The sequence below is a fragment of the Rissa tridactyla genome, chromosome 2, assembly GCF_028500815.1.
Source record: "Rissa tridactyla isolate bRisTri1 chromosome 2, bRisTri1.patW.cur.20221130, whole genome shotgun sequence".
NCBI classification, from domain to species: Eukaryota; Metazoa; Chordata; class Aves; order Charadriiformes; family Laridae; genus Rissa; species Rissa tridactyla.
Genome location: NC_071467.1, coordinates 136,005,885 through 136,031,940, shown reverse-complemented (window position 1 = coordinate 136,031,940; position 26,056 = coordinate 136,005,885). Strand labels below are relative to the sequence as shown.

Genomic DNA, 26,056 nt, shown 5'->3' with positions numbered 1-26,056 from the left:
CTCCAAAGTTTTTGAGGGTCTTTTCTTTTTTTCTCCCGAACAGCTTATTGAACAAAGGCATAATATAAGTATGCATCCCTCCCTGATATTTATTCCCTTTCATCCATTTCAACAAAATAACCCTTTATATTTGCTCCAAATCTGGAAAAATGGTTGAACAGGCTCGTGTTGTTTTTGGCTGAAGACACCATTAGCTGCTAGATGCCTTTTTCCTGCTAAAGGAAAGAGTTTCCCAAATGGATCAAGGTAGAAGGTTTATCCAAGATTAAAAGCCTAAATTTGAAAACATAGCTTTGTGTTGTCCCCAGGCAGACTGAAAGTTCTGAAAGACCCGAAAAAGGCAGAGCTGCTTAGCACTTTTACAAAAATCACTTTCGAGTTTCCTATGAAATCACTGTAGAGAGACCGGAATTATTTAAAAAGGATTATTTATTAAACATATTTCTTTACAAAGTACAATCAATGGTTTGCATTAAATTTTGGTTTTGCTGTTTGCCTGTATGTACAAAAAAGCTTATAACAGAAAACGTGTCTTGTTTTTACACATGGGACACAATACTGAGTTACCTTCATATTTTGATTTCTACCAACAAAAGCAGTTGACAATAACTTTCAGTTTATCTATCTGCTGTTTTTTTTAAACTGAAGATGAAGCAACAACATTTCTGCAGAGTGTCAGTATTTATCAATGTACTCAATTATGACAAAGTAGAAATGAATAATCCTTTGGGAAGTTTCCACCGAGCATGAGTGGAACATGACATTTTTTGGCAGGTTACTGGACTATCCTTATGATCCTAAAAGTCATTTTTTGCAGTTATAAGATAAGAAGAATTGAGGAGCTAGGTAAGTTTAATAATACCCTATTAGCAGCAGTTGATAGTAAATGCAACATAAGGTTTGTTTTGTCTGTCATACAAGGACGTGTCCTAGCAGACACTATTGTATTGTTCTCTACTTGAACAAAAGTATCTGCATGTATTGTATGTCTTTGGAAAAACAAAACAAAAATAAAGAGACAAAAAGCCATTTATTGTCATGAGTGACTATTGCCATCAGCTAATATGAATGCATTGCTAAAATTAGTGAAGACAGGAAAATGCTGTAAGGTAAATATATACAGAGTTAAAATACATTTCTTATCCACTAGATAGTGATTTTGTGGCACTGTGGTTTTCAGAATATAACATCTGTTGAGAGCAATGTAATTTTCAGTGCAAGCTAAAGCAAAAATACCTGCGCTGTCATAAACATGACAAACAAATCTGGAATGTTCAAAGTAAGTTCGTCTTCCACTTCTCCACTCTTGAGGCACCTTTAAGACATGGCACTTACTGTAAACCATCTAAAAATCAAGAAAAGCAGACACAATAAGCCTGAATTTTCCATAACAACTTTAAAAATCACTGCCAGAGTCACTTGCATACGTAAACGATGCCTGTGTAAGGCTTGCCAGCAAAGCATCTTTCCTGAGAACGGAGCTGGGACACTCTCTGTGTATCATAAGTGTGCGTGCTCAGAGCTGTGATCGCTGTCGTGGCTGTCGTCGTTCGCTAGTGAGTCCCCCGTGTGCTGGAGACCAGCTGCGCCGATGCCAGAGAGCTCGGAGGGGAGCAGCGTGCCCTTTTTCACATTCACCAGTTCCTTCTCCCGGGCTGCTGCCCCTTGCTGGCCCCCTTTTACCCGCTTCCACTTCATTCGTCTGTTCTGGAACCAAACTTTTACCTTCGTGGAAGAAAGAAAAAACAAGAAAATAAAGATGGGGTCACTGAAGGTAATTAATAACAATCTTTCTAGCTGTAGCACGGCACTTGAGTTTTTTCTTTTTTTTTTTTTTTTAATGTGCAACACACTGCCTTTCTGTATGGTAAAAAGCTTAGCAAGCCTTCCCTGAGGAGCAGGCGATCCAGTTTTGGATAGGATGTGGACCCTGGGGATGTGAGGATAACGACTGCAAAGGAGGGAACGGGGTTACTGCAAGAAGGCAGCGGGGCCCTCTGCAGCAGTTAGCTCCACAGGGAGATCTCAGAAAACACCAAAACTTCGCATACTCTTGAAAAATGTATTAACGTCGTTTCACAGGCAGAGAAACAGAGGCAAAATGGTACCCATCAAGGGACTGCGCAGAAGAACCTACATCTCATGTAACAGAGAGGGCGGTCTGCTGGCAGGGACCCATGCTGCTGCCCCTCGTGCTTGTACTGCTATTAATTACCCTTCAAAGAAGGGTAGTTACTTCGAAAGGAACTTCTATTGAAACGTTTGCGTTGCTTTCTGCCTTTGTTTCTGTAAACTGGTGGTAAGTTTCAGGTGGGGCATTTTAAAAGCTCTTTTATTTTTTCTTTTTTTTTTGACTTGTTGAAGTATCTGAAAGAGCATTTCTTGCTGTCAAAATTTACAACTTCCCTGTCTATTTCGCAAATATATTTAAATGATTCTAATTGACTGATCCTCAATTCTACTACCTTTAGCCATAGACCCTGCTCAAATAAATACCCGCAAAGCCAGAGGGCAAGACAGTTATAAATTGTAGTCAAAATGAGCAAATAATTTCAGATGAGAATGGAAAAGAAATTCATAGCATGAAAGATTAAAAATGTATCTGTATTTAAGTCACATTAAACCCCGAGATTTCACTCCAGCTGAAACTCATTTCCCCTCCTCCTCTTCTCTGTATAGAAATATATGGGGGGGGGGAAGTAAACCTAAATTATTTGCACAGTTCTAAAGTACCAGCACTGCAAACCACAAGGACTTTTTTTCAATAGCCAAAAGAAAAGAAAAGAAAAGAAAAAAAGATGTTTGTAGCATCTGTCAGATATATTAGACCAGATTAAAGGCTGATTTCAAATCAACTTAAAATATTGTCACTGAAAACAGTATGAATAGAAGATTGTTGGGTTTGATCCATTTAGAGTTAATGTTGCTAAAGAAAATCTCATGCGTGTGGCTCTGTGCAGCTCTTCACATGAAGGTTCCACAGAAAAATAAACAATGTCTGCAACTTTTCACTTGGAAAGAAAGCAAGAAAGCTTGCAATGTCGGTGTGTCCTCTGCTGCGTTTAGCAGAATGTGTTTCAGAGTTTTAAAAGAAACAGCAAGGAACAGGCACAGCAGGACATATTGTACAACATGAGTAATAGAGCCACAAAAATGCTGTTTTGCTGAATCTGTCTTATACATCCAGGAAGCATTGCAGCGTTTAACCTTTACTATCACTTTGAATTTTACATTAAAATTTTACTACAACTGAACTGATAGTTAACGTCACTCTCTGTACGTACGTATGTGGGAAGGAAGAGAGGTATATTTATTTTTTTATACTCTATATTCCTGTTAAAGCCAGTGCGAGCTGTTAAAGCCAATCACTTGGGAACAGACCAAAATAATTCCAGGTTAGTTAAAAGCACAAAAGCTCAAAGCACAGCACATCCTTTCCTTTAGTCAACTCATCAGAGCCAAAGAATTTGGCTTGTAAAGTGAAAAGAGTGTAAAGGGGAAGGTATTTATTACTGGCTGCTGTGATGTTGGGAATTACCATACTTGGGTCACGTATCAGAGGTGACCACGGAAAGAGGGTCTTCAAAAGGGTGCAGCATTGGCGGCTTTCGGGGGAAGTTAAGATGTCTTTTTGTTTATTTTTGGCTTTTTAAGACAATGAAGTTTCTCTTGTAAAAGACACTACCATACTGGTGCCAGACAGTGCAACAGATGCAACTGCAGTCATAATCTAAACATAAAAAATAATGGACTTTGGATTCAGCCCAGTACCGCAGAATATTATCACTCTTCTTCTGAAATAAGGGATCAGAGAACTTTATTTGATAAGAAAAAATTATAGGCTTGGAGTGTTGTTTAAAAGATCTAAGCAGTTCTCTGGATATCTTTACATCCTTGAAAATTCAAGGAATAAGTCACAGCAGTGAAAGCCTAAACCAAAATAATAATGTATACAAAAAGTGGTTTCAAGAAAAATAACAGCGATGCATTTGAAGCAAAAACGTCAACGCACAACCTGGATTCTACCCACTTTAAATTACTGGAACAGGAGAAATCCAGGCAAACCACCTTTCAGATGCATCCCTGTCATTTTTGGATACTTGAGAAACCGAAGCTAATGCCACCACAGTCATTGCCAGAAACTGCTCTGGCGGGGACAGAGGTGAGCGGGATGATTGCTGCCTGCCTCCTGACGCAGGTGCTCAGTTCTGTTCTCCTCTCACAGACAGGGCTGAACTCTCACGTCTGCTCCCTTGAGTTTTTTGACTCCAATTTAATAAACTATTCTTTTTTTTGTTTTCCATTTTTTCTCACAATATTTTGTTGCTGCTACTTTTTCCACAGTCGAGAGCAGTCCCTCTCCTTGAGCAGGAGCAGGAGAACAGAGCGGCTCCAGCGTCCAGGTAACGAGTAGCCGAGGACAGGCTGGGGAGCACCTCTTCATTCAGATCACCTACCCTCAGACTAGCTCATCCGACCATGCCCTGAAATGCCTGCACCAGAGATGAGTCTAGGTCAGCGTCTGTATAATTGCTTTAAATCAATTAAAGGACAATGATTTCCCTCTTCAAGAATAAGCACCAGATACATTTATAAATTCCTCAGAGGATCCAGCACGCAACGCTATGTCTGCACATGACCCACTGTCTGGGAAACGCGGCATTTAAGGAAAGCAGGGCTAAAGGGACTCCAGCTACCTTTGCATGCACTCTCTTGAGCGTAGGGAGAAGAGCCTAACCCTGGCACTCCCACAGGAGAATGTACACTACTGACCGGCTTATAGCCTGTCACGCTTCCCATAAAGAGAAAATAGCAGCAGTTTTAAAAAAGGTAAAAAAAAAAAAAAAGCTTTAGGCTTTTTTATTAATGACTTCAAATAATCTGCATCTGATTTTCTTAGAGAATATCAAATAAGGAATTTCTTTATCTGGTATGTCAAACATTCTTTTCAAAAGCTAGAAATCGGTTATAGTAAAGTTTATTATTGAAAATTTTATGCATTTATTTTGATGTAATTTGGTGCACCAGTGTACAGAGGGACCCTAATATGAGGGAATATGTGAGGTATTTTTTATATATATTTATTTATGTCCTCCATTATAAAGTACTGAAACCCACTTTTGACCTGATCCAAAGTACACTATGTCAGTGTGAGTTTTTCCATCGAGTTCAATGGACTCTTGATGAAGTCTTTAAAGCTCATGTGCTAATAATATGAGACAGGTCCTTCACTTGTTATTTCCTCTAGAGATCAAATTCAGATACTGGAATTCTGAACTTCCTTTGGAGCTGAAGAGTCAATTATGGAGGGTATAGTTGTTACTGATATGTGATCCAGCTATATTTTAGTAATGGGAAGGAAGTGAAGCAAACTTTGTGCAAAGCACTTTAGAGTGACAGTTTATCTGGATTCATGGAAAACTCTGCTTTTCAAATGCACCACTCATTTGAAACTTAGAGGTGTTGCACAAAACACACATCAGAACAAAACACCCCGAGAAACAAAAAGGAGAAAGGAGAAAGAAAGAGGAGAGCGAATGAAAGAAAGCAAGAAAGACAGAGAAAGAGCAAGAGTGAAAGGGGAGAATGACTCAAAGAAAAATACAGAAAAAATTAAAAAAAAAATAAAGGAGAGAGCAAAAGCCCTTATTGAAGTGAACTTGAAAAACTCTTGAACTATTTTCCAGTGAAAGAAATAGCTTGTGCCAGTTACAACTTTTGCAAAAACTATATCCTTTTAAAGTAAAGATCTACTATGACAAACTTGATACCATAGGTTCTATGAGCGTTTTTTTATGCTGTTTTTCAAGTCTAAGTTAGCTCAGGCAGGAGCTGAGAGTGCTCACCACCTCCCAGAATCAGGTCCTCATTGCCTATTATTTATTAAAATGCACTCCCTCTTCTCCACCCTCTGACTAGCCCAACTTTAATGTGTAGAGCGAGCATATGTATGTACGGAAAACAAAGGAAGTGGAGGGAAATGAACTATATTAAAGATGATGGTAGCATTAACAGCTGTTTCTAAATCAGCACTTATGAGCCAGTCTATTGAGCACATCTGCTTACTGGCACGAAAGCACAGTTTCTTTTCCCTTAGTCAACAAGTTGTTTAGCATCTGCATCTCCACATCTGATGATTAGACTGTTACTTAAGATACGAGTAAATGATTTCACATTGAGCATCTCCTGATGTACAAGAGAAATGTTTTTGCTGTGACCCATTTGTTTTAAGGTCTACTCTGTAGGAATCACGGGAGGACATTCAAAACAAGGGGGTTGACATTGTTAGCATCTGCGCTATTAAAGTAATCATTATATACTTATGATATATAAGTCCTTAGTAGGCTTAAGGGCCACATTATGCGCTGTCTTGCATGTATATCTTTAATACAACTTCATGATGTGGACATCAACGCATCATTTTAATTTCAAATTGGAAAATCACCTAAACTTCTGATTTAATACTCCTTCTTCAATAGAGACCTTCAGTCACATTAACTTTAAGAATAGTTGACTTCTATCATGCTCTGTAGAATGCAGATACTTCCTTTTGACATGGGATTTTAGCATTCTGTACTTAGAGAGAAAAACTAAACAGATACCTTCTAGAATTAATGAGTATTTCTTAATAAAGACATTCTTGTCTGAAAAATGAAAGCATGACTGAATCCAAAATACCTTAATTACACCGTCTGCTGTCTTTCTTCTTTTAAGAAAAAAGGTCTTTAAAAATGCTTCTCTTCAAAAAAGCTCTTTTCTGAAATGAAAGATTCTTTCCTAAAATTAGGTTTTCTATTCCAGATTTTAATGGCATGAGTCCCAAACGAGATTAAAATTCGAGGCCCGATATCTTGCAAACCTTAAAAATTAGAAACAAGAGCACCGTGCCAGTTGAAACTGTTATTTTGCTATAAGGGATGCATATTTCTAAGTATGAGTCTTTGAAGTTAGCATTCCAAATTCCATGTTTTATTATACCTAAATGATGTGTCAGGAAGACATCACCAAGCCTTTTAAGCATTCTGCCCCTGGTCAGCCATTGTCCATTTTCTTTTATCATTATTTTTTTAATCTGCCAATTTACTTTCCTCTAATGCAGACAAACATATGGATAACAAAAAATAACCCAGAGTTTTCAAAATTAAAAAAAAATGAAAAGTTTACATCTCAACTTTCTTTGGCTCTGAAAACGTTCTTGTTATTTTTAGATAGTACACTTACGCTGCCAAGTTTTAAAGAAAGTCAAACTCCTGAACTTTACAGAAATCACTGGTGTTATACAGCTGAAACGTACCTTTTTCACATATATATAGTATTTTCATGATAATTTATACAACAAGATTATAAAAGCAAATAGGAATATAAAACCAGAAAAGTTTATTTTCCTATTATAGACTGTGAATAAATATAAGGATTGGAAGAATCAAATCTATTAGTTTAAAATATTTACAGAAATGATAGTCAGAGTTCACTTCAGTAACTATAGATAACATGAGATTTTAAATAGTTCAGCTGGATTTCAGTCATGCTGGATACATGGGAGAGTAATTTAAGGTGGTTTTATTCAATTAAACTTAATTTTCTTCCTTATATTATTTAAAGGAATTCCAATTTCTATTCAAAAAAAACACTCTTAAAAATCTTAAATACATATTGAGCTTAAAACCAATTTAAATAGATCTGAGTATTAAATGTCTTCTTAGTTATTATGAAATAGTACCAAAATACCTGAATTGGAGAAAATTAACTTTTCTTTGGAAATTAATGAGTGGTACCAGAACCTTCTGATTAAAATTGCTTGTGTCACCTGCTCACTGATTTGAAGCAATCTGCTCCGTGTTAAGTTACAGGACTTTGCACTGAATGCGCGCAAGTACTTTGCAGCAGCTGTTGAGAAAAAGGGGAGGTTTTGGCAGGTGTACAAAGGACAGCTGGAGCTTTTGGCACCCAGGAAGGTGTAGGAGTGAGTTCTGGTTTTTCGTTACATAGAAGTCAGTTGAGGTTTGAGTACTGCTTAGGTGATACATTCTCCTTTCTACCTCCCACGTTTAGACAGGGATGGAATAGACATTATATTTCAGAGGAGAACAGTGATAGGAGTATTTCATTCCAGATTCAGAAGTCTTTGAAAGCACTCAGTTTACCTCCCTCTACTCCATCCAAAGAAGTGCTACCTTCTCCACCAACGATCTTCAAAATTAATTTCATGATCAAACAGCTAACCCTCCCAGCTACTGGCCCATGACAATCCTCCTGGGGTCTATGGCCGTGGAAGCCATCTCCCTGCCCAAGTAAGAAGCACCCTCATTTGTATGCACTTAAACTAGTTCCACAGTTCATGTCTTCAAATCTGGAGGGACCGTTTTACCTTCCAAAACAAGCCAGTCCTGAGTCTTTTGAAGGTAAACTAGCCTCTAAATCAACATCCATTTTTAAAGCTAGTAAGCCTCAAGAAGTTGCATCTGCTTTCAGCAGAGCCTGCCTTAGAGAAGAAACTAGGGAAACCAGAAAGAGATTCTACATTTTCCAATGCCCTGCATTAAAAAAAAAATCCTTTATTCTACATGTTCATGTGTACCTCTCTAATACCGTTTGTTTCTCACTGATTTCTTCTCTCTGTCTTTTAAAATGATCATAAACAACAAGCCTAAAAATCTCCTATCTCCTTAAAAAGGGGACAGAAGGGGATGCAGCTTTCTCCACTTGTGTCTAAGAAAGGGTAGGTGTAGGGGACAGCAGAGCCTTGCTCACTTTGTAAAAGTAGCCGTATGAGCTGCTAATATTTCTATCTATATCGCATATACTGCTTGGCACAGACGGAGGTTTCTCCCCACCCAGAACCTCATGGGGTTTCCCTGCAGGTGTAGGGTCGATTCACAACTAACAGCTTGAGGCACTTGGATCTTTGCACATGGAATTGCTTGTTCACATTCAATCAATACTGCAAAAGTAAATATACTGTTTGAAGTTTTGCCATGTACTTTTTAAAAAAGAATTATCATACAAATCAAAATGATGCACAAGTTATAATTAAGTTTGCCAGGAGCATTCTTTCCTAAGAAAGAACAACCTGAGTTAGCACAGTAACTCTTACTGCTGGTATTTATATTGCTCGAGACAAATATAAAAGTATTAGTGAGCTTTATTTTATTAAGAGTGTTACTTTAAATAAAACAAACAATCCAAAGGATTTCAAGCCACACTGGCTCATTATTATAGTGTGTGTAGAGAGTGCTTAACACATGGAAGCTTGGAATGAGCAGCTGCCTTTCAGAGGAGATGTGACAGCACAATAAATCAGACAGATATGGTCGAGCTTGTCCTGTCAATCCATTGTTTGATTTTATTTGAAAGTATATAGGGGCGATACTGGGGAATAATTTCACCACCTAACCATAGAAATATAACTTCCTGAAGTAGGAAACTAGTCATGTTGTGTGAGGCATGGAGAGACATTTACTCTTCCAGAGGTGGTTCAGAACAAACACCTAATTGAGGAACATTGAACTCCCTGTTTTCTCACCCGGGTGACTAAACGGAGATACTCTTACCTTACCAGTCAAGTCTAAAAAATGCAGTGATTGGCCTGTCCTGAGCTCTGTGATGCTGAAAAGGATTTTAATGAAGTCACTTGTGATGAAGGACTGAAGTAAGCGGGTCTGGAGGAAACTTTTCTAATGGAAAACTTTATTATTCGAATAGTCACAACAATGCAGTGCTACAGTGTGGATTATGGTACTATACCAACGTTGCCCAAATGCATTGAAATAATAATACTGCTTGCATCTCTTTCTGGTAGAAAAAGGCATTACAAAGCGTCTTCCTTTGTCATTCATACTGTGTTGGTACCACATACGTGGAAGCCAACACAGATGCAAAAGCACACTTTATTTTGACAAAGTTTTGTCCTTTTCTATGCAAAATCAATGGCTTCAGGCCTTTTATAAATGATTGGTGGCTTCTGGGTGGGTATTGGAAATTAAAGTTAAGAAGAAATAAATCTTCTCATTGCCATCAGCAGAATTTAATCTGACTAGGTGGGATTTTCCGTTTATGTTGGCAAACAGAAGCATTACATATTTGGACTGTTTATTCCTGTAACCTTAGCTAGCCTGCAGAACTGCAACATTACTCTTTTGATTAGCTCCATGCAAAAAGATCTTGCGAGGTGGAAAGATCTCCTACTCTTTCTATATTTGGCAGGACCAAGTCCATAAACATGTCCATTTTGCCACGCCTCTGATACCCCACTGCAGCTGCTTCCTCTCCTCATCCCACAGTGAGATATTAAAAAGTTTGCACGGAACCTTCTCCAGGTTTATCTGGATGTACAAAAAAGCCAAGAATGCGCTTGTCAAGGTTACAAATATCTAGGGAGCTAAGATAGTTTTTAGTCTAACTGGCTCTTCTAAAATATAATAGAGGCCTGCCAGCTGAAAATTATTAACTGCTGGCTGAGCAGGGATTGTGAGTGCACTCTATAAGAGATGGAGCAGGAATTATATGTACCTATACTGCTGGAATTCTTACAATACCATAATAGAGCCATCCTACCGCCAGATGTGCTTATAATGCTCTCAAAGTGCACTCTTAATATCTAGGCAATTGAGGCACTTATTTCATTTCATCCTCCTGTCTTGTAACTCAGGTTTCCTTTTTAGGGAGTGATAGGATTACTTCCTTCTCCTGATCCATATGTTGTGAGGGTTTTTTTTCATTATTATTTTTGTGAAATGGCCTTCCATGAGTCATTTATGTTTGAACTGATCTTGTAAGTTGTTTCAAAAGTCAAATGGAGCCTTACTTTGATGACTGTAGAAAACTTTAATACCCTTATATAGCTTTTTAAATATGGTCAGACATATGTTTTTTTCTACAGCTTGTTTAAATGCCAGAAAGGTAATTATGAAGTGTTAGTTGGTCAGTGCCTCTTTTAAGCTGCGGCGTATGGTTGAAATTATCACTATAGTCAAGAGGAAGATAGAGCTTTCTTAAGATAATAGGCTCCGTGATTTATCTCACGTCTTGGGGAATAACTGAAAGTTGTAATTTTGGGATGACCCAACAATACTTTCCCCAGATTATTTTTCGTTCTTCTGCGCTCTGAATAATATGACGCTTGTCATTTTTTAAAAACCTAGTAAAAACATTTATGCTAAACAATGCATTCCATCAGGGGTTAGGTCTGCTCTCAAACCTATTTTCTGAGCAGATATGTTAGTTCACCCAATACCTACGGCTGGTTTTTGTCATTGTGTTATCTGAAGCAAGTTTCAGTCCCCTGTGTGCAGATTTAATGTTTCGTGAGAGATCAAGAGAGCTTCCAAGACAAAGAGGTCCACAACCTGTGATGAGATTGAATTTATCGCTTGTGTGTTCACTTATTTCAAACAATCAATGCCTATCATGTACCATTTTATGCAGCCTTTGGGGGTAAAATAGTAAAGGAAAACTGTTCCAGAAATAGCAATTTTCTAAAAGTGCAACCTCACTGGAGAATGTTTTTTTGGAATTCTATCAATATATTTTAATTCAGTCATAATCATTTTAGAGAAATGACTGGTTTTGTTGCATCTGTTTAAGATGGGTATCAAATATGATCTGTTGGGACAGCTAGTAAAAGAAAGTAATAACAGTAGGACGTAAACAAGCAAGTGCTGTTATCCCACTCAAGAATAATCATTCATTCTGCTAATGATGGAAAGACAGGTCCTGAATACGAGTTCAGTCTCTTAACTGGAAAAAAAAGAAGCAGGTTCACCCTGGAGTATTTTTTTTAAGTCACTGAAGGAATACTGGTGTAAACCGAGTATGCAAGAAGAGTCAAGACTTTTGATTTACTGCATTCAGCTTCTGAAGACTCTCATACACCATGGAAATGCACACCCAGTTCCATGCCTATTTACACCATTTTTACATCACAGCAATATATTTGATTTAAAAAAGAGACAGTTCTAATTGACAACATTGGAAATTACATCATTACTTGGCTTAGTATGATTCAGAAACTGAAAAATATGTCCCCAATTTCCTCTTTGTTTTCAATTAACAGTACAGTTTTTATGCTACCATTACTTTTTCTCTCAGACCATTTTATCGTGGCAAGATACAGCACCGGACTCTATCAAGCTAAAAATCGTAACGCTTTCCTTTTCTAAGCAAGGGTGGCTTTAAGCAGGAAGGCAGGAAAGCAGGAAGGAAGGAAGGAAGGGAGTTATCTCTAGCAGCTCACTTGTCACTCTGTGATAATCTGGGGAAGCAGAGAAGAATTAGATTACATAATTAGATAGACTAATTATAATTCTGTAGAAATTATCACAGTTATCACCAGAATGCTTAGAACCAACATTATGCGACAGGTAGAAAACAGCAAGTGATCCCATGACTTATATGAATTCTCTGCACTTGTGTAGCACAGGCTGCCTTTCCTCCCCCAGAGACAGTATTCAATTTTCATCTGTCCCTTGGCAGTGAAATGCTTTTAAGCTATTTCCTTTAGGATAGTGAACTGCCTCTGCCTATTCATCTAGTTGTACTACTCAACCTGATCTTTGAAGAAAAGAATAAAGAATTTATTCTTTATTATTATATTATCTTATTATATTTTAACTAGAGAATAGTTAAATTCCAGGCCAAATTCACCTTTATTAAATATGAGTATATGTTTTCTGAATTCAGATGACTGATTCCCATCAAATTGACCAGCAGATATCTTTTAAAATTTATTTATCGTTGCTCAGTTCCACAGCGATTCTACCTGTGTCACTGAGACAAAAATTCATTCCTCCTCCCTTTTAGCGGTCAAAATCAGGTGTGGAAGTTAATCTAATTGTCTCGGCTTACCTCAGAAGTAGAAATGAAAAAGGCACAACTTCATCAATTGTTTGATAAAAAATGTTGTGCTTTACAAATATAACAAACATATTTAAGTAACTGAAAATTACCCCAGTGGAACCTGGCAATGTGTTTAAGTCAAACAAGAGAAATTACTGGCTGCTTCTTGACAAGCTGGAAGGGACAGCCATTCTCTAGAAGCCTTTGAAGAAAAAAAAAACAACAAACCTGTTTCATTTGCTTGTGTGAGTAAATGTGTGTTCATACGTATAGAAAAGGCTGGATTTTCACTGAGGTGTCTGCTTGTAGCAGGTGTTAATGAAGCTCAGGAAAACTGCAAAATTTCTCATACATAGAGTTCACAAAGCATGGTGCTATTTTGACACATTCCCTGGAATATGTCATCATTTTACTGATTGTACCTAAAGCAGTCCCTCAATCTAATATAGATTCCTGAAGAAAGGATGACTATCAGCGGGCAAAAAGCTTTCAATTTTAATGATAAAAATGTAGGCAATATTTCATCAGATTTTGTGTACTTGAATACTTGGTATTCTAAATGTCTTTCCTGAAACACATTTTTAAAAAGTGTATGTTGATATGATTATTATTTGAAGTGTGACTTGACTATCTATTTAGTGTGTTGGGATGAGATCCTGAAACACTTCAGTACATGCTTAACATGAATATTTCCATTAGAAATCAATGTGACAACATGCATGATGAAACTTGAGCACGTGCAGAATTGTTTCCCGGACCAGGGTTTGGTGAGCAGGAAACCAATAACAGTGATAAGAAATTCCATCGTCTCCTCTGCTTTCATAGCACAGGGTAAGATAAAGTGGTTAAAAATGCCTGTATTCTAGTTTTGCTGGTATTCCCGTTCTTGCTGCCATCTGGAAACAGGATGTTCAGAAACTCTGGACAACTGGCAACTGCATATATTTCATAGACTAAAACAAGATGCTCATATTTGTTGCATGCAGGCAGATCAACTGCTTATCCATGGCAGTATTTGGGACCTACCACTTCTTCAGCCACATCAGCGTGGACAGACTAGAAAAGATGTGCACCAGTTTAACAGATACCCATCTCTGTCTACTTGAAGAAACTAATCTGTAGCTGATACATATAAAAATATAAATTACTTGCATAGCAAAAAGGTAATAAATGTATATAATTTTACTATAAACATTCAATCTGGTATGTAAACATACCCATTAGTAACATAAACAAGAGCTCTATTGTGAGGAGCTACTAACCACTGGTGAATATTGGGCAAGCATTTAAAGTCCATTATTTTGCATCAGTACCTGTCTTTCAGTGAGGTCAAGGTTTACTGCTATCTCATATCGCCTCAGCCTGGTCAAATAGTTATGATGAGCAAATTCTGCTTCTAGCTCTCTGATTTGCTCCTTGGTGAAAGCTGTCCTTTCCTTCCTGGGTTTGCTGTTGACCTCTGACTTGTAGTTTCCTTCTTGGGAATCTGAAAAAAAAAAAGGTGAAAAAAAGGAAGTAATGACAAGTGTACAGCTAAATAGGAAACAAGCCCAAAGGTAACAATGTGCTTAAGTTAACATTCTTCAAACTTTCTTCTCTCAGAAACACACCCTTGCTTTCAGACCTACACATTCTTCACTGTGAATCAGGAAAGCAGCAGTAATTCTGACAGGCGTGAGCTGCTGCTTCCATTCACGCACGTCAAACTTTAGCTTAAAACCTTGCAGTGTTTCATTTCCTAACAGTTCTCTGTAGAGTTTCTGCAAAGCTTCAACTCCTTCCCACTTCTGGCAACTCTCAGTGCATCCAACCAGTACAGGATGTGTATCATTTGATTAGTGTCTTAATGAGTAATACTTCAAGAATCCCTCTGTCCTATCATTTCACTAATACTTTAAGCCAAAGTTCTGTTTTAAAGAACACACTTTAAGGCTTAGTCCAGTTACACTTTCAGAGAAAGGTAACAGACAAAGCATAGGAAATTCAACACACATCAGAAAGAAATTGGTGAGCACATCCCCTGTGATAATGGGATCTCCTCCTACTCATGCCAAGGCGCAGGTAGGGAGGTTATGCCATAGTTGGTATCCACATAGGAAATTGCTACCACTACAGCTCATTACCTAAGAAATACTTCAGCCACAATCAGAGGAGCTTTACTAAAAATTTCATTACCACCCTCCTCATTCCTCTTACTTTCAGAAACAGGTACATTTGGTCCTGAGCCAAAGTACTGAACTCAGTGGCAATCACTCTGTTGTTGTCAGTGAAGTCTGTTTAAATAAATGAAAAGAGATCAAACTGTAAAAAAAAAAAAAAAGAAAGAAAGAAAAAATAGAAAATGGAGAAAGAGAGAGTGGAAAGGAAAAAAAAAAACAAGAAAAAAAAAAAAAAACAGGACCAGACATTTATAAGTTTGGGTATGATACAACACCTATAAATCCAAAATTAGCAGGAGATCAGTAGGAGTATCATTAGTCAAATTCTGGCCTCATGAGCCATCTTAAAAATGTCACAGATAAATTCACACTTCAGCTGCTGATTTAAATAGAAACCTGCATCAACATCCAAATGAACAGGCCGGCAAGAAATCATTCCCTGGGACTCTGTGTCAGATGAATCATCGACGTGCCTAAGACTGTCCAACTGGCCAGTGGGTCTGGTTTCAAAACTACAGTCAACTATCCATGGTTTCACTTTTTGTCAGTTACTCTGTTGCTTGGAAGGGACCTTTTTTCTTTTATGAGAACTGTTGATGTTTGATACAGTCATTAATTTAAAATGTTTTAAAGCTAATGGATTAGAATCACCAAACCTCTCAACTTTTGCTGACATGACACAAAGAACTTCGTTTCAGACGTGGTTGTACTGCTGGTGTCTATGACTGAGGGTATCCACCAATGTTGGTGAGGGGGTTTGGGAGCTGTTCAGTCACAAATAGGGATTTTCTAGGATAGGACCCCATTGACTACAGCATGGGGACAAGGTGCGTTACCCAGTCACCATAGAAAACTTCACCACCTGAAACCTAGAAGTTCACATTTCTTCCTTCGTATTAATTGGCAAACTAGAGTCACGATAACTTCTCTGCATTTTGCCATCACAGGAACACACATGTTGCTTTTTTAACTTGAAAGTTCTTCGTCTGCCACCTCATCATAAGGTCCAAATACTGTATAGATGACCTGAGTTTAAATGCTTACGCCCCTATCAGCATTCCAAGGAGTCACTGAAAAGAGATACCTAAGTCATATTTTTTAGCCTTTTGACTTACCATCCTATACCACCACAGACACGTTCATACATGTTTGAATGCAGGTGGGTGTACATACTGCTTATCTGCAGTACAGTATGGAAATCTATTTCATGCAAGTCATTGCTAAAGTTCCCTTAACTCCCTTGGTAAACCTGTGCCCGTGTGAGACCATGAGCCAAGAAGTCTTCCCATGTCAGTACTTGCTGCAAGAAAGATCCGTGGCTCACTGGTTTCCAAACTAAAGGTTGCAACCTTAAATAAAAGTAATGCACCTACAGATGACACTGACACCATATTGAAAATGAAACACTAGAAATGAAGACCTAAGCCTGAAAATGCAACAGAAAGTGGGGTCAAAGGCGCAAAACCTTGGTAGCTACTGCTATTGTGAATGGTCCAAGGGAAAAACTTCAGGAGTACCCGTCCAAATGTCTCTCAGGAGGTTACTGATATAAGTGACTCTATAAGTGACTGAGACTTATAACACAAGCAATTTTTCTGGAAGCAGATGGTTCTGTGAGGAAAACAGAATTACTGTACAGCCAGTAAAACCATAATGAGCCAAGTGAAACCATAATGAGCCAAGTCATCGTTCAGGTTAATACTCATGGTTCTGAGTTCCCAATTTGCAAATGCGGTTAGCATCTAAATTCCGGGTTCCTGGAATACTGATGTAAGGAAAGGGAAATGTAACTGCATGAGTAGCATTTGTCCTTCATCTTTGCCAGCACAGAGGATTCAGCACGGCTAGCAATGCTAGCCCACACAGACCCTGTGCGAATACAAGCATGCTTGGATATTTCTGCCATTGTGGGATACTACCTTTAAACCAGTGCTGGACTGGAAGTGCCTGGCAGCCACGGTTTTGTCAGCAGTATGATTTCATCAGCAGACTGACACAGTGGAAAAGTTGCAGGTTTTAAATTTGTTGTGAGTGACATTGAATGCATTTGTAATAGTCAAGGTATTCTGAAATATTCAAATATTGCTGAAAGTAAAAGTTGGAGAGAGACAGAGAAACCTGAGACAGGTACACAGAAAGCTGACTCTCTCTCAGTACTGAGGTTCACACAACAGAACTGTAATCCTAGGAAATCTGTTTCAGCAAAGATCTGGGCAGCAAGACAATGGTATTTTGCTTAATGCATTTGAAATATTGAAAATATATCTAAAAGCACCTTAGATGGACTCCAGTTAGGTGGACACCAGTTATGAATTGGTGTCATCTGACTGTCTGTGCTGCAATGTTCCTGTGGTTCATGTACAGATTGCCTTTTATTTCCTATTGACATCATGCTACTTGGAACAGTAATTTTAGAAATTTTGGTTGTTTTAATTTCCAAAGCGGTAAATCTAGTGTTTCTGATTGTTTATTTTTAACAGTCTCTATAGAGCCAGGATTGGGAGCTCCCATCTCTTTCTGACCTTCAGGTCTCTGTTCACATCACCTGACTAGCTTCTCTTTGGTGGAAAATGGGTGGGAGACTTGGAAGAGATTTTTGGCAGAACTCATGTCGCCTACATCTGTTTTGCAGCTGTTGCAATGAAGACAAGGAAAAAGTCCCAACAACCTTAGTTTTCTTCTACTGGCTACATCTTATGCCAAATGGTAGGTGTAGAGGCAGAGAACAAAGCCTGGGGGGATCTAAGTTACACTCCTTCCCTCTCAAAAGGCACACATAAAATATATACAGATGGTACAAACCACTTGATGAAAAATACAGCAATCTATATTGTCTGTCTTCCGCCTTCTCCCAGACAAATTCTGGCACACTTTCAGAAGATGTAGCCTACACACAGGTATTAGTACCTTATCAGTCTCTCTTCTGCAAACCTTTGTTCTTTGGATGTCAAGTAATGTAGGCAGTTAAACACTGCTTTGAGGGATGCGGGTCATACCTCTTTCTCAGAACTGTTTTTATCAGTTTTCAAAAACTTCAGGCAGCATCTTTAATATCTTCTGCTAGACAAAAATGCTTGTTGTCAGCTGATGTAGAAGGTACCCTTTGGAAAGACATTCAAAGCTATAGATGACTGTTCTACGGACTTTGGAGGCTTAGATTTTTCCTGAGGCTTTTTACAAAAAAATCATTACTAATTGCAGTATTCCCCACCCTCAAAAGTTACTTCAGCTTTATTCTAAGGAAAGGGCTGCTGTCATTATGGCTGTTGTATTGTCCTGCCAGAGTTCCTATTTCCTTCTGTCTGCATCATGGAGAGATGAAGCATACCAAATAAACACAGGATCTAACTCCTATGTGTAGAATATGAAAAGTGGTCATTTTGGCATTTTTGCTTTTGATGCATGCCTAGGGAAAAAAAGGACTGGTCACAGAATAGGGAAAAGAGACTGGTCAGAATATCTGTGATACAAATAACTGCTGCTAACAGGGTAGGGTCAGAATCAGAGGCAAAATGTGCAAGAAGAACCTGCTATTTTTTCCTGGCTTAGTTCAAAAGCTGACGGACCTTCATTTGTCAGACAGAAATGAACTTTCAGTTAATACCTGCAATGGAAGTTCCCAGACAAGAATTTTAAAAAAGAAATCAGATTGGCAGTGCTCTATTAGCAGTTGCAGATGGTTTTCAGGTCGTGACATCCATACTGACAGTGAGTAGTGACAAGAACCACTACTGATTTGTGACCAAAAGGCCATCGGAATTTCACCCTTAGAGTTAGTTGTCAATTTTCAGGTTTTCAACTTTCACTCACGTCTTCCAATGCTTATTCTCAGAAAGCCTCTACCACATAACCTAATAGAATAAGCTATTTCTAAATTTATTTCACTATAAGTTTATAGTGAAGTTGGCTAAATTAAATGTTCTTAATTGCACACCTTCCTTCCTCTAAATGTTATTCAACTGTTTGCAGAGAACAACTAGTACATGGTTACTTACTTTAAAATGAAGTAATCTATACAAAGCAATCAATGCAGAAAACTTGTTATTTCTGAGTAGTTTAATGTTGATGAGAGAGCATTTCTTTCAAACTTAGTTCCTCTACATTGATTTAAATCAATAACGTAAACAAAAGCTTTAGAGCTTCTGAACATCAATAGGACACAACGATGATATGTGATTAAATGCAAAATGCTTTTTTTTTTCTTTTAAGATATTGTTGATATGAACTCAGGGAAAAGTACTCTGGGATCAGAGCAAAAATCTAGGAAAATATCATTAATCTGAAATACACATGTGAAGAAAATAAGCAACTTTGTACATTACAGTTGCAAAAGGATATTATGGAGAGGACAACTGTATTCTTTAATGGCCAGCAGTACATACTGATACACAGCTGATCTGCCTAATGTAATTGTTTCTGATGCCTGGTAGTTAATTATATTTTCTGACAAAATGAAATAGTTCACTGAGACACAAGCTAGGAGCTGGCTTAAAGGTCTCCATGTGGTTCCTATTGTTTTGTCAGCAACTACGTGCGAGAACAAAATTTACCCAGAAATACTCATTTTCAAACATTTTTTACATTTAATACAGAATACTTTTTCCATGACATTTTTCCTATTTTCATTTACAAGTTGCTCAGAACTCATATGTAAACTTACCCTGTGTCCAAAACATTGCCCATTGTTGTGCAGGATCCTAATTTAAATCCTTATGCCCTGCTTTTGAGTATAATTTTTGTACCAAAAAATTAGTTAACTCCTGGGCTATACAAAACTACAAAGTTACGCTTACTTTGATGCACTTACTCTTATTTGCACCAGTTGAGACGATGCAACCAAATGCTGCAGACTTAATAATTAATCTAGTTTTGTTTCATAATTTTTCTTCTCTTTAAAGTCATTTAAATAATAGCCTCAGAAGATTTTGCTCAGTTAAAAGTACAGTTCCAAATCACTGAACAAATTCAATCTGAGTGCCTCTTTTGAGAATGTCATTACAAGTACTTCTGGAGCTGCAATTCACTAAATGTATTTAGAGAATCATTTCTGAAAATTGGAACAAACAGCATTGTCATTTCCGTAATTCACAATTATGGATGTGCAAACGGGCAAAGCTGCACAGTAGCCCAAGTACAATGTCAAAATTACATGAATCCTTCTTTTCATTCTAATAAAAGCAAACTTTTGTTTGCTTACTGAGTTAATGCTTTCTAACCCAGTCTGGGGCAATTTACAATTTAAAACAGCCTCATATCCACTCCCAAAAAAAACGTGAACTGGCACAGCAAAACCTATGGATATTCTGAAACACATTATATACCATCCTAAACCATTACCTACTAGTTGTTGCTGCCAATTTTTTTTGTTATTACTGCCTCCTGAAAGTACCAGTCTAGGAATTATATTGCAATATCAGAAATACCGATTCATAACACTGCAATAGCTAATGCTGCAGGTTCTTGAAGATACCTATGCTGATAAGATGTGCTTTTGCCAGGTCATCTAATTGATCTAACTATATGGCACGTACACGTCATTTCTTCAAACCATGCAAGTATGGAAGACAACATATGAATTCTCTCACATGAATAATTACACCATTTAGTAGATCTTCATGTGGAAGGCGCTACTCTTAAGTCACAAATGTTTGTGTAATTACAGCTTATGTAAGGAAAGGAGACACAAGATTTCCCTTAAAGAAACTTTACAGGCTGCATTTTGATAGGACTTTATCCAGTGGAACTTCCAATTCCCATTTGTAGTTCTGGAGATACATCTCTCACGTGCAGCATGGAGCAGCGTACACGTGGTGGTTGTTTGCAAGTCCCTTGCAGTTAAAGCAGCAAGCAGTACATTCCACCGCAAGACTAGGCATGTCTGTTTTCCAAATGGCAGTCAGCTCTTGCTAATAATTCTGTTGCTTAGAAAGTTCAGACTTTCTTGTGGATATTATTCTTCGAATCTGTGAGTAAAACACTTTTAATGAGGTATAACAAACTTTGTTGCTCTACGTAAAGACCTCAATTATTTAGTTTTCAGATATCATTACAATAAATCTTCATTGTGAATTTCCAAATATCCTTCTAATAACCGATCATTATGTTTTATCCACATGCAAAGAGACTTCAATTTTTTTTACAAATATTCACTATAGTCACCTTATCCAACGGTTGCGGGAATCAAGGTGTTATTTCCAGACTTCACCAAGTGTATAGCCTTATGGTCTTTCTTCTTTAGCTGACATCCTATATATATAGGATATATATATATATATAGTGCCATTGCCCCCACTCCTCACCCATAGGACATTACATTAAAAAAAAAAAGTGAAAGCCAGAATCTGTTGTAATTCTTGTAGATCTTATAACAGACCACATCAGTGTGCCACAATATGTACCTTCACTAGAGCAGATGGCCTAGTAAAGGAGTGTGCCATTTGGGCCAGTTTCTAAGGATAGGCCAAGTCAGTGGGCAAGCTGGGGCAAGCTCAAGAATTTCAGTGGAATCGCTTCTCAGTCACAAAGGTGTCAGAGCCAATTTTGATCCCATTGTAAGTCCCATCTTACTTTGCGTATGATCACGAGAAATCTTGAGTTGATTAAAGAAAAGTATTTTCTTAGGCACCTACATATATATTTTCTCAAAATATACACGCAGAACTTACAGTCAAAATCTTGCTGACTTCTAAGTTTGCTTTATAAAAAATTTTATTGCAATTGCATGAGCTCCTGTCCGAACAAAAAAATAAATAGTTTGCACGTAAGCCAAAGAATCCAGGATTTTAGTTTTCCATACTAAGCAATAAAAGTTGAAACACTTATAGAAGTTTAATACGGTTGGAGTTTCTTTAGGGCTCCATATTGCCTTACTCACCCATCTTTCCAAAGCAGGTCTTCAGGATACAGTTACACAAAGGAAAATATAAATGAGTACCAACGATTCTTCTTTAACTCTTTCTAAGAATTATTTTGCTGCTACAGGAAACAGGAAGCCATTCCACAGAGGTATTTTTCAGTGTAATTCTTTGACGCGTGGCAAATTTTTTTTTCCATTCATCATGGAACAGATTTCTTTGGAACTCCTTAATGATGTAGTGAAAATTTTATATATGTTGAACATGTGACAGAAAAAAACAGTGTCTGGAGCAAATCTAACATCCAATATTTCTGCTTAATCCTATGTTAGTGTGCCCTTTCTCCCTTCTTTTTTCATTTTATTCAATCAGTCTGCCTCTGACAAATAAAAACAACCAAATGTTTTTATTCTTTCTAAAAGCTGTCCTTTTGAAACACTCGTAGCTGGCCTCTACAGTGCACACAGCACCTTGCAGAACTGCAGGATCACAAATCACCTTCCATTTCACAGTCTTGATGAGTGTCGCGGTCCTCACAAGCAATTTCCCATGGTCATTCCCTGCCTTGGTGGCTGCCCCTGTTAGACATGGCTCAGCTAGTGTGGCATTACAGCTTTCAGCGGGAGGCACAAATGTAATCCCTGTCTGGGTCTTTAAGAAATATCACAGATTTCTGTGCAAACGCACATGCCTGCATATGTTTTAGTGACATGTTTTGTAAATCTTATTATCCCTCAGAAAGCATTAAAATGAAGCCAACAGGCCCAGCTGTGCTCATAACATACCTTAGTAGATATCCAGACTTTTTTTAAGAACAGAAAAACACACACACACGCTAACTCTCCTACCAAACAGGGTTGCTGTTCTGGGTGTATTCTACTATTTCATTCACAGTTTACTTTACAACATTGTGCTGAAGTATAACACTAACTATAAAAATGGAAACAGTGGAAAATACTTTCCCACATGCAATTAAATGGAATTACCTGTCTTTCAGGGGAAACCAAAATAAAAAGGGTTATAAAATAAAATTTTTCAGATGTTTAAACTATTTGTACCATTGGCTTTCAGACCAACTGTGAAAGTTTCATTTTTCACTAAAAAGTATTACTATCTGTTAATACTAGATAGAAAACCTCCTAATGACTTCCTTAGAAGTCCTGACTATCAACTTGTTTTGACTTATAAGTTGTCCCACATAACGGCATGCCACATTTTCCTTTGTGTTTTCTCAAATGATTATCGTAAGTGGCAGAATCCATTAAAAACACCCAAAGGATTTGTCATGTTTGAAGCTAACGCAACTTCCTTTTTTTAACTATAGTACAATTGTTAAGGGCTGAAAAAATGCTCCCACAATTAAACAGAGAACCCAAAACAGTTCTCTAAATAGTACATTGGGTAAAGGAAATAAATCTGTAAAAGAAATAAAATCTAACTAACAGTGCAGGTTTAAGTCTTTTGCTAAATCTATTTTACTATTAATTTTACAGTCTAGGAGAGCTTTTTGATGAATAATTTTTCCTGATTGCTAACAACCAAACTTGTTGTACAGTTAAAGTTTGTGACTCATAATGGAAAGCTTTGGCAGGGTGCAATAAAAAAAACAACGAACTTCAACTTTGATGTGAGCAAAAAGCTGCAACATAATTGTTTGGAGTACTTCCTATTATTTTAAGATTAGAGTGCAAGAAAATATTTACTATATATCTAAGAGGAGAGGTCACTTCAACTACGGGTTCAAGTATAGCTTTTGAGATGGCAAACTTTTATGCCATACTTGTACTGTCCCCTTTTATCTGTATGACAGAGAGAGACTATAGTTAAAGTAACTAAGAGATTTAAGCCTCTTCTAAACATCTAAAATGGACTGATAGCTCCAAAGTAGTTGATTATCCTTACATAGTCTTGATTTTTTATTTGGAAAGAGAAAGAACAGTAATAAGGGCCTGATTTTGTAAACATGTCAGTGTGTACATAAAGTTCAGGTCTCAAGTGAGCACTTTGAGAACAGATATATTTAGAAAAAAAATCAAAAATAAGACAAGAATCCCCCCAAACCCAAGAGTGTCCAATAATTAAACCACAAGTCCACAGTATGTTAGTCAAATCAAAAGGTCATTTTGTCCCCAGCTTCATTTCCAACTCCTTTTCAGTAACGGAAAGTCCTTCCGTGATCACTAAACTAATACAAAAGTAGAAACTTTTATTTTCCCAAATAAGAGAGGCCATTTGGCACACAAATGTTAAATAATATGGCCTGACTCTTCCATCATTCACCTCACACAACTTGCTGCGTGTAAGCTGGAGAAGAAAGGCCTTCCTGGTAAATGTGCTGGTGAAATAGTCTGACAGTGCATGTCAAAGCACAGTAAATCCTACGTATGTTTTACTATCCCAGACAGCATTTGTTTTACTCTTTTAAACAAGGCTCATTTTAAATACCTACCTCTACTGGGATAAGAACATTAAGAAACATTCATTACAACTGAAGATAAAGTTGTGTAGGTATAACTTTTTTCTCCATCCTAAAAGTTGTTAACACCAAAAACAAATACAAAGGTTGTTTAATTCTTCTGCAAAACAACCCACATCAGTCCCCACGTTCTCTGTTGTGATTAGGTGTCACCTCCGGTAATGGCTGGCAGGCTGGAGGTAAAACATCATCCACCCTTTTGACTCTGAAACTGTTGAACTCCATCCTTCTAGGAAATTAAAATTGATGTTTTATTGCTTTGCTTTTCTTCCCATCCATATAATCTAGGGTTGGATGCTCTGCAGTAAGAGTAGATGCAATACTTGAAATTTTCAGATCACAGAAATAGGGGAAAAAAGAGGAATAAACTTATTAGCACACCTACTGGAGGATGTAGGAGGGCACTCTAAAAAGCAGAGACTTGAAGCAACAGTGAAATCCCAGCATGCATACCAGTACCTGGTACCAGCAATTCCAGGGCTGGACTTCATGCAGCAACAATGAACGCTGCGTTTGCCAGTTCTAATGGGGTGGGGAGAGGGAGGTAGAAAAATCCCCCTCTAAACCTCAGAAAATACCTCCTGACCTCTGGTCTGGCAGCTCTGGAAAAGTGTGCGTAGCAGCTCTGAAACGGCACGCATTCAAGAGGTATATTAAGAAGTGGAATAAAGGTCTGCATCTTTCCAACAAAATGAGTTATAGCAGTTAGACACAAGCTCTGGGGCGTTACTCTTTTCAATATAAAACTTTATTCCAACTAATTTTAAACTACTCAGTCACTGCGTTTCCGCCCAATTAAATAAGATGATTGGACGTTATACTATTTTTATCAAGGGTATCTTATTTTAAAATTGCACAGCTTTGAAAAACCTTAATGCCAAGAAAGGAGCTTTGAGCTTTTCTAATCTTTTTCATCCATTGATAACCACCCCGAATACGGGCCTCTCGCTCAGGATCTTGAGGCAAAGGGGAAGCCTATGAACGAGGGACTGTTCGCTCAGCACAGCCATCCCTGCGATAGACGAGCTGTTGGCTTCTAGTGATATAAAACAAAACCCTGAGCATCCGATCTCAATTGTCTGTTGTAAGACAAAGTGTCACGAGGGGGGTGTAAAGGTATTGAACAACCTCATTCCCTCTCCTACCCATTCTTCTGCGGAGGGCCCCTTAGCAAGAGGGCACTTTTAGGATTCATCTGCCTGCTGCCTGCTTATTTAAAATGTCCAACTAGCACGACTTGCATCTCCCTTCCTTTCTGCGGTCCCTAGTGACTCCCGTCAGTAGAGCAAATGTCACTAGGGCTTGGATTTATTGTAGATGCTGGACCGAGCATGCCCCAGTACAGCACAGCCCTACCAAAATGGTACTTGTTGAATAACTGCGTTGGGCTGGTTTACTTTGTTGCAATGTTTTCCAGGGGATTTATAGGCCCCTAGGGCACTGAAAACATGGAGCAATAGCTTCTTCTGCAGATGTAAACACGGGTTTGAGTAAATAGTTAATTTATGCTGGTGTTACAGCGTTTGGCGGATGTTCCTAGTCATAAACAAGCTTTCTCCATCTTTCAAAACAAAAACAAAAACTGGATATTGACTTTCTCCATCATCCAAAACCCCAGCTTGCTTCTCCAGCAAAATTGGACCCAGTTCATTTCACAAAATCTGAAGCAAAATTCAAAAGGAAAGGAGGTTAAAATGTAGTCTGTTAGGGTCATGACTATGGTGAACTCATAT

The 26,056-nt window shown here is 37.9% G+C and overlaps 1 protein-coding gene across 1 annotated transcript in view; it reads right to left on the bottom strand.

The window, feature by feature from the left end:
- Positions 1-411: 411 nt before the first annotated feature.
- The window catches only part of MEOX2 (mesenchyme homeobox 2), a 52,890-nt gene continuing 27,245 nt past the window's right edge, over positions 412-26,056 (bottom strand). The window contains exons 2-3 of the mRNA XM_054191526.1: positions 14,148-14,320; positions 412-1,725 (exon numbers count right to left, since the gene is read on the bottom strand). Of these exons, the coding sequence (XP_054047501.1) occupies positions 1,501-1,725; positions 14,148-14,320 (398 nt within the window). The 3' untranslated portion in view covers positions 412-1,500. The remainder of the gene's footprint in view (positions 1,726-14,147; positions 14,321-26,056) is intronic.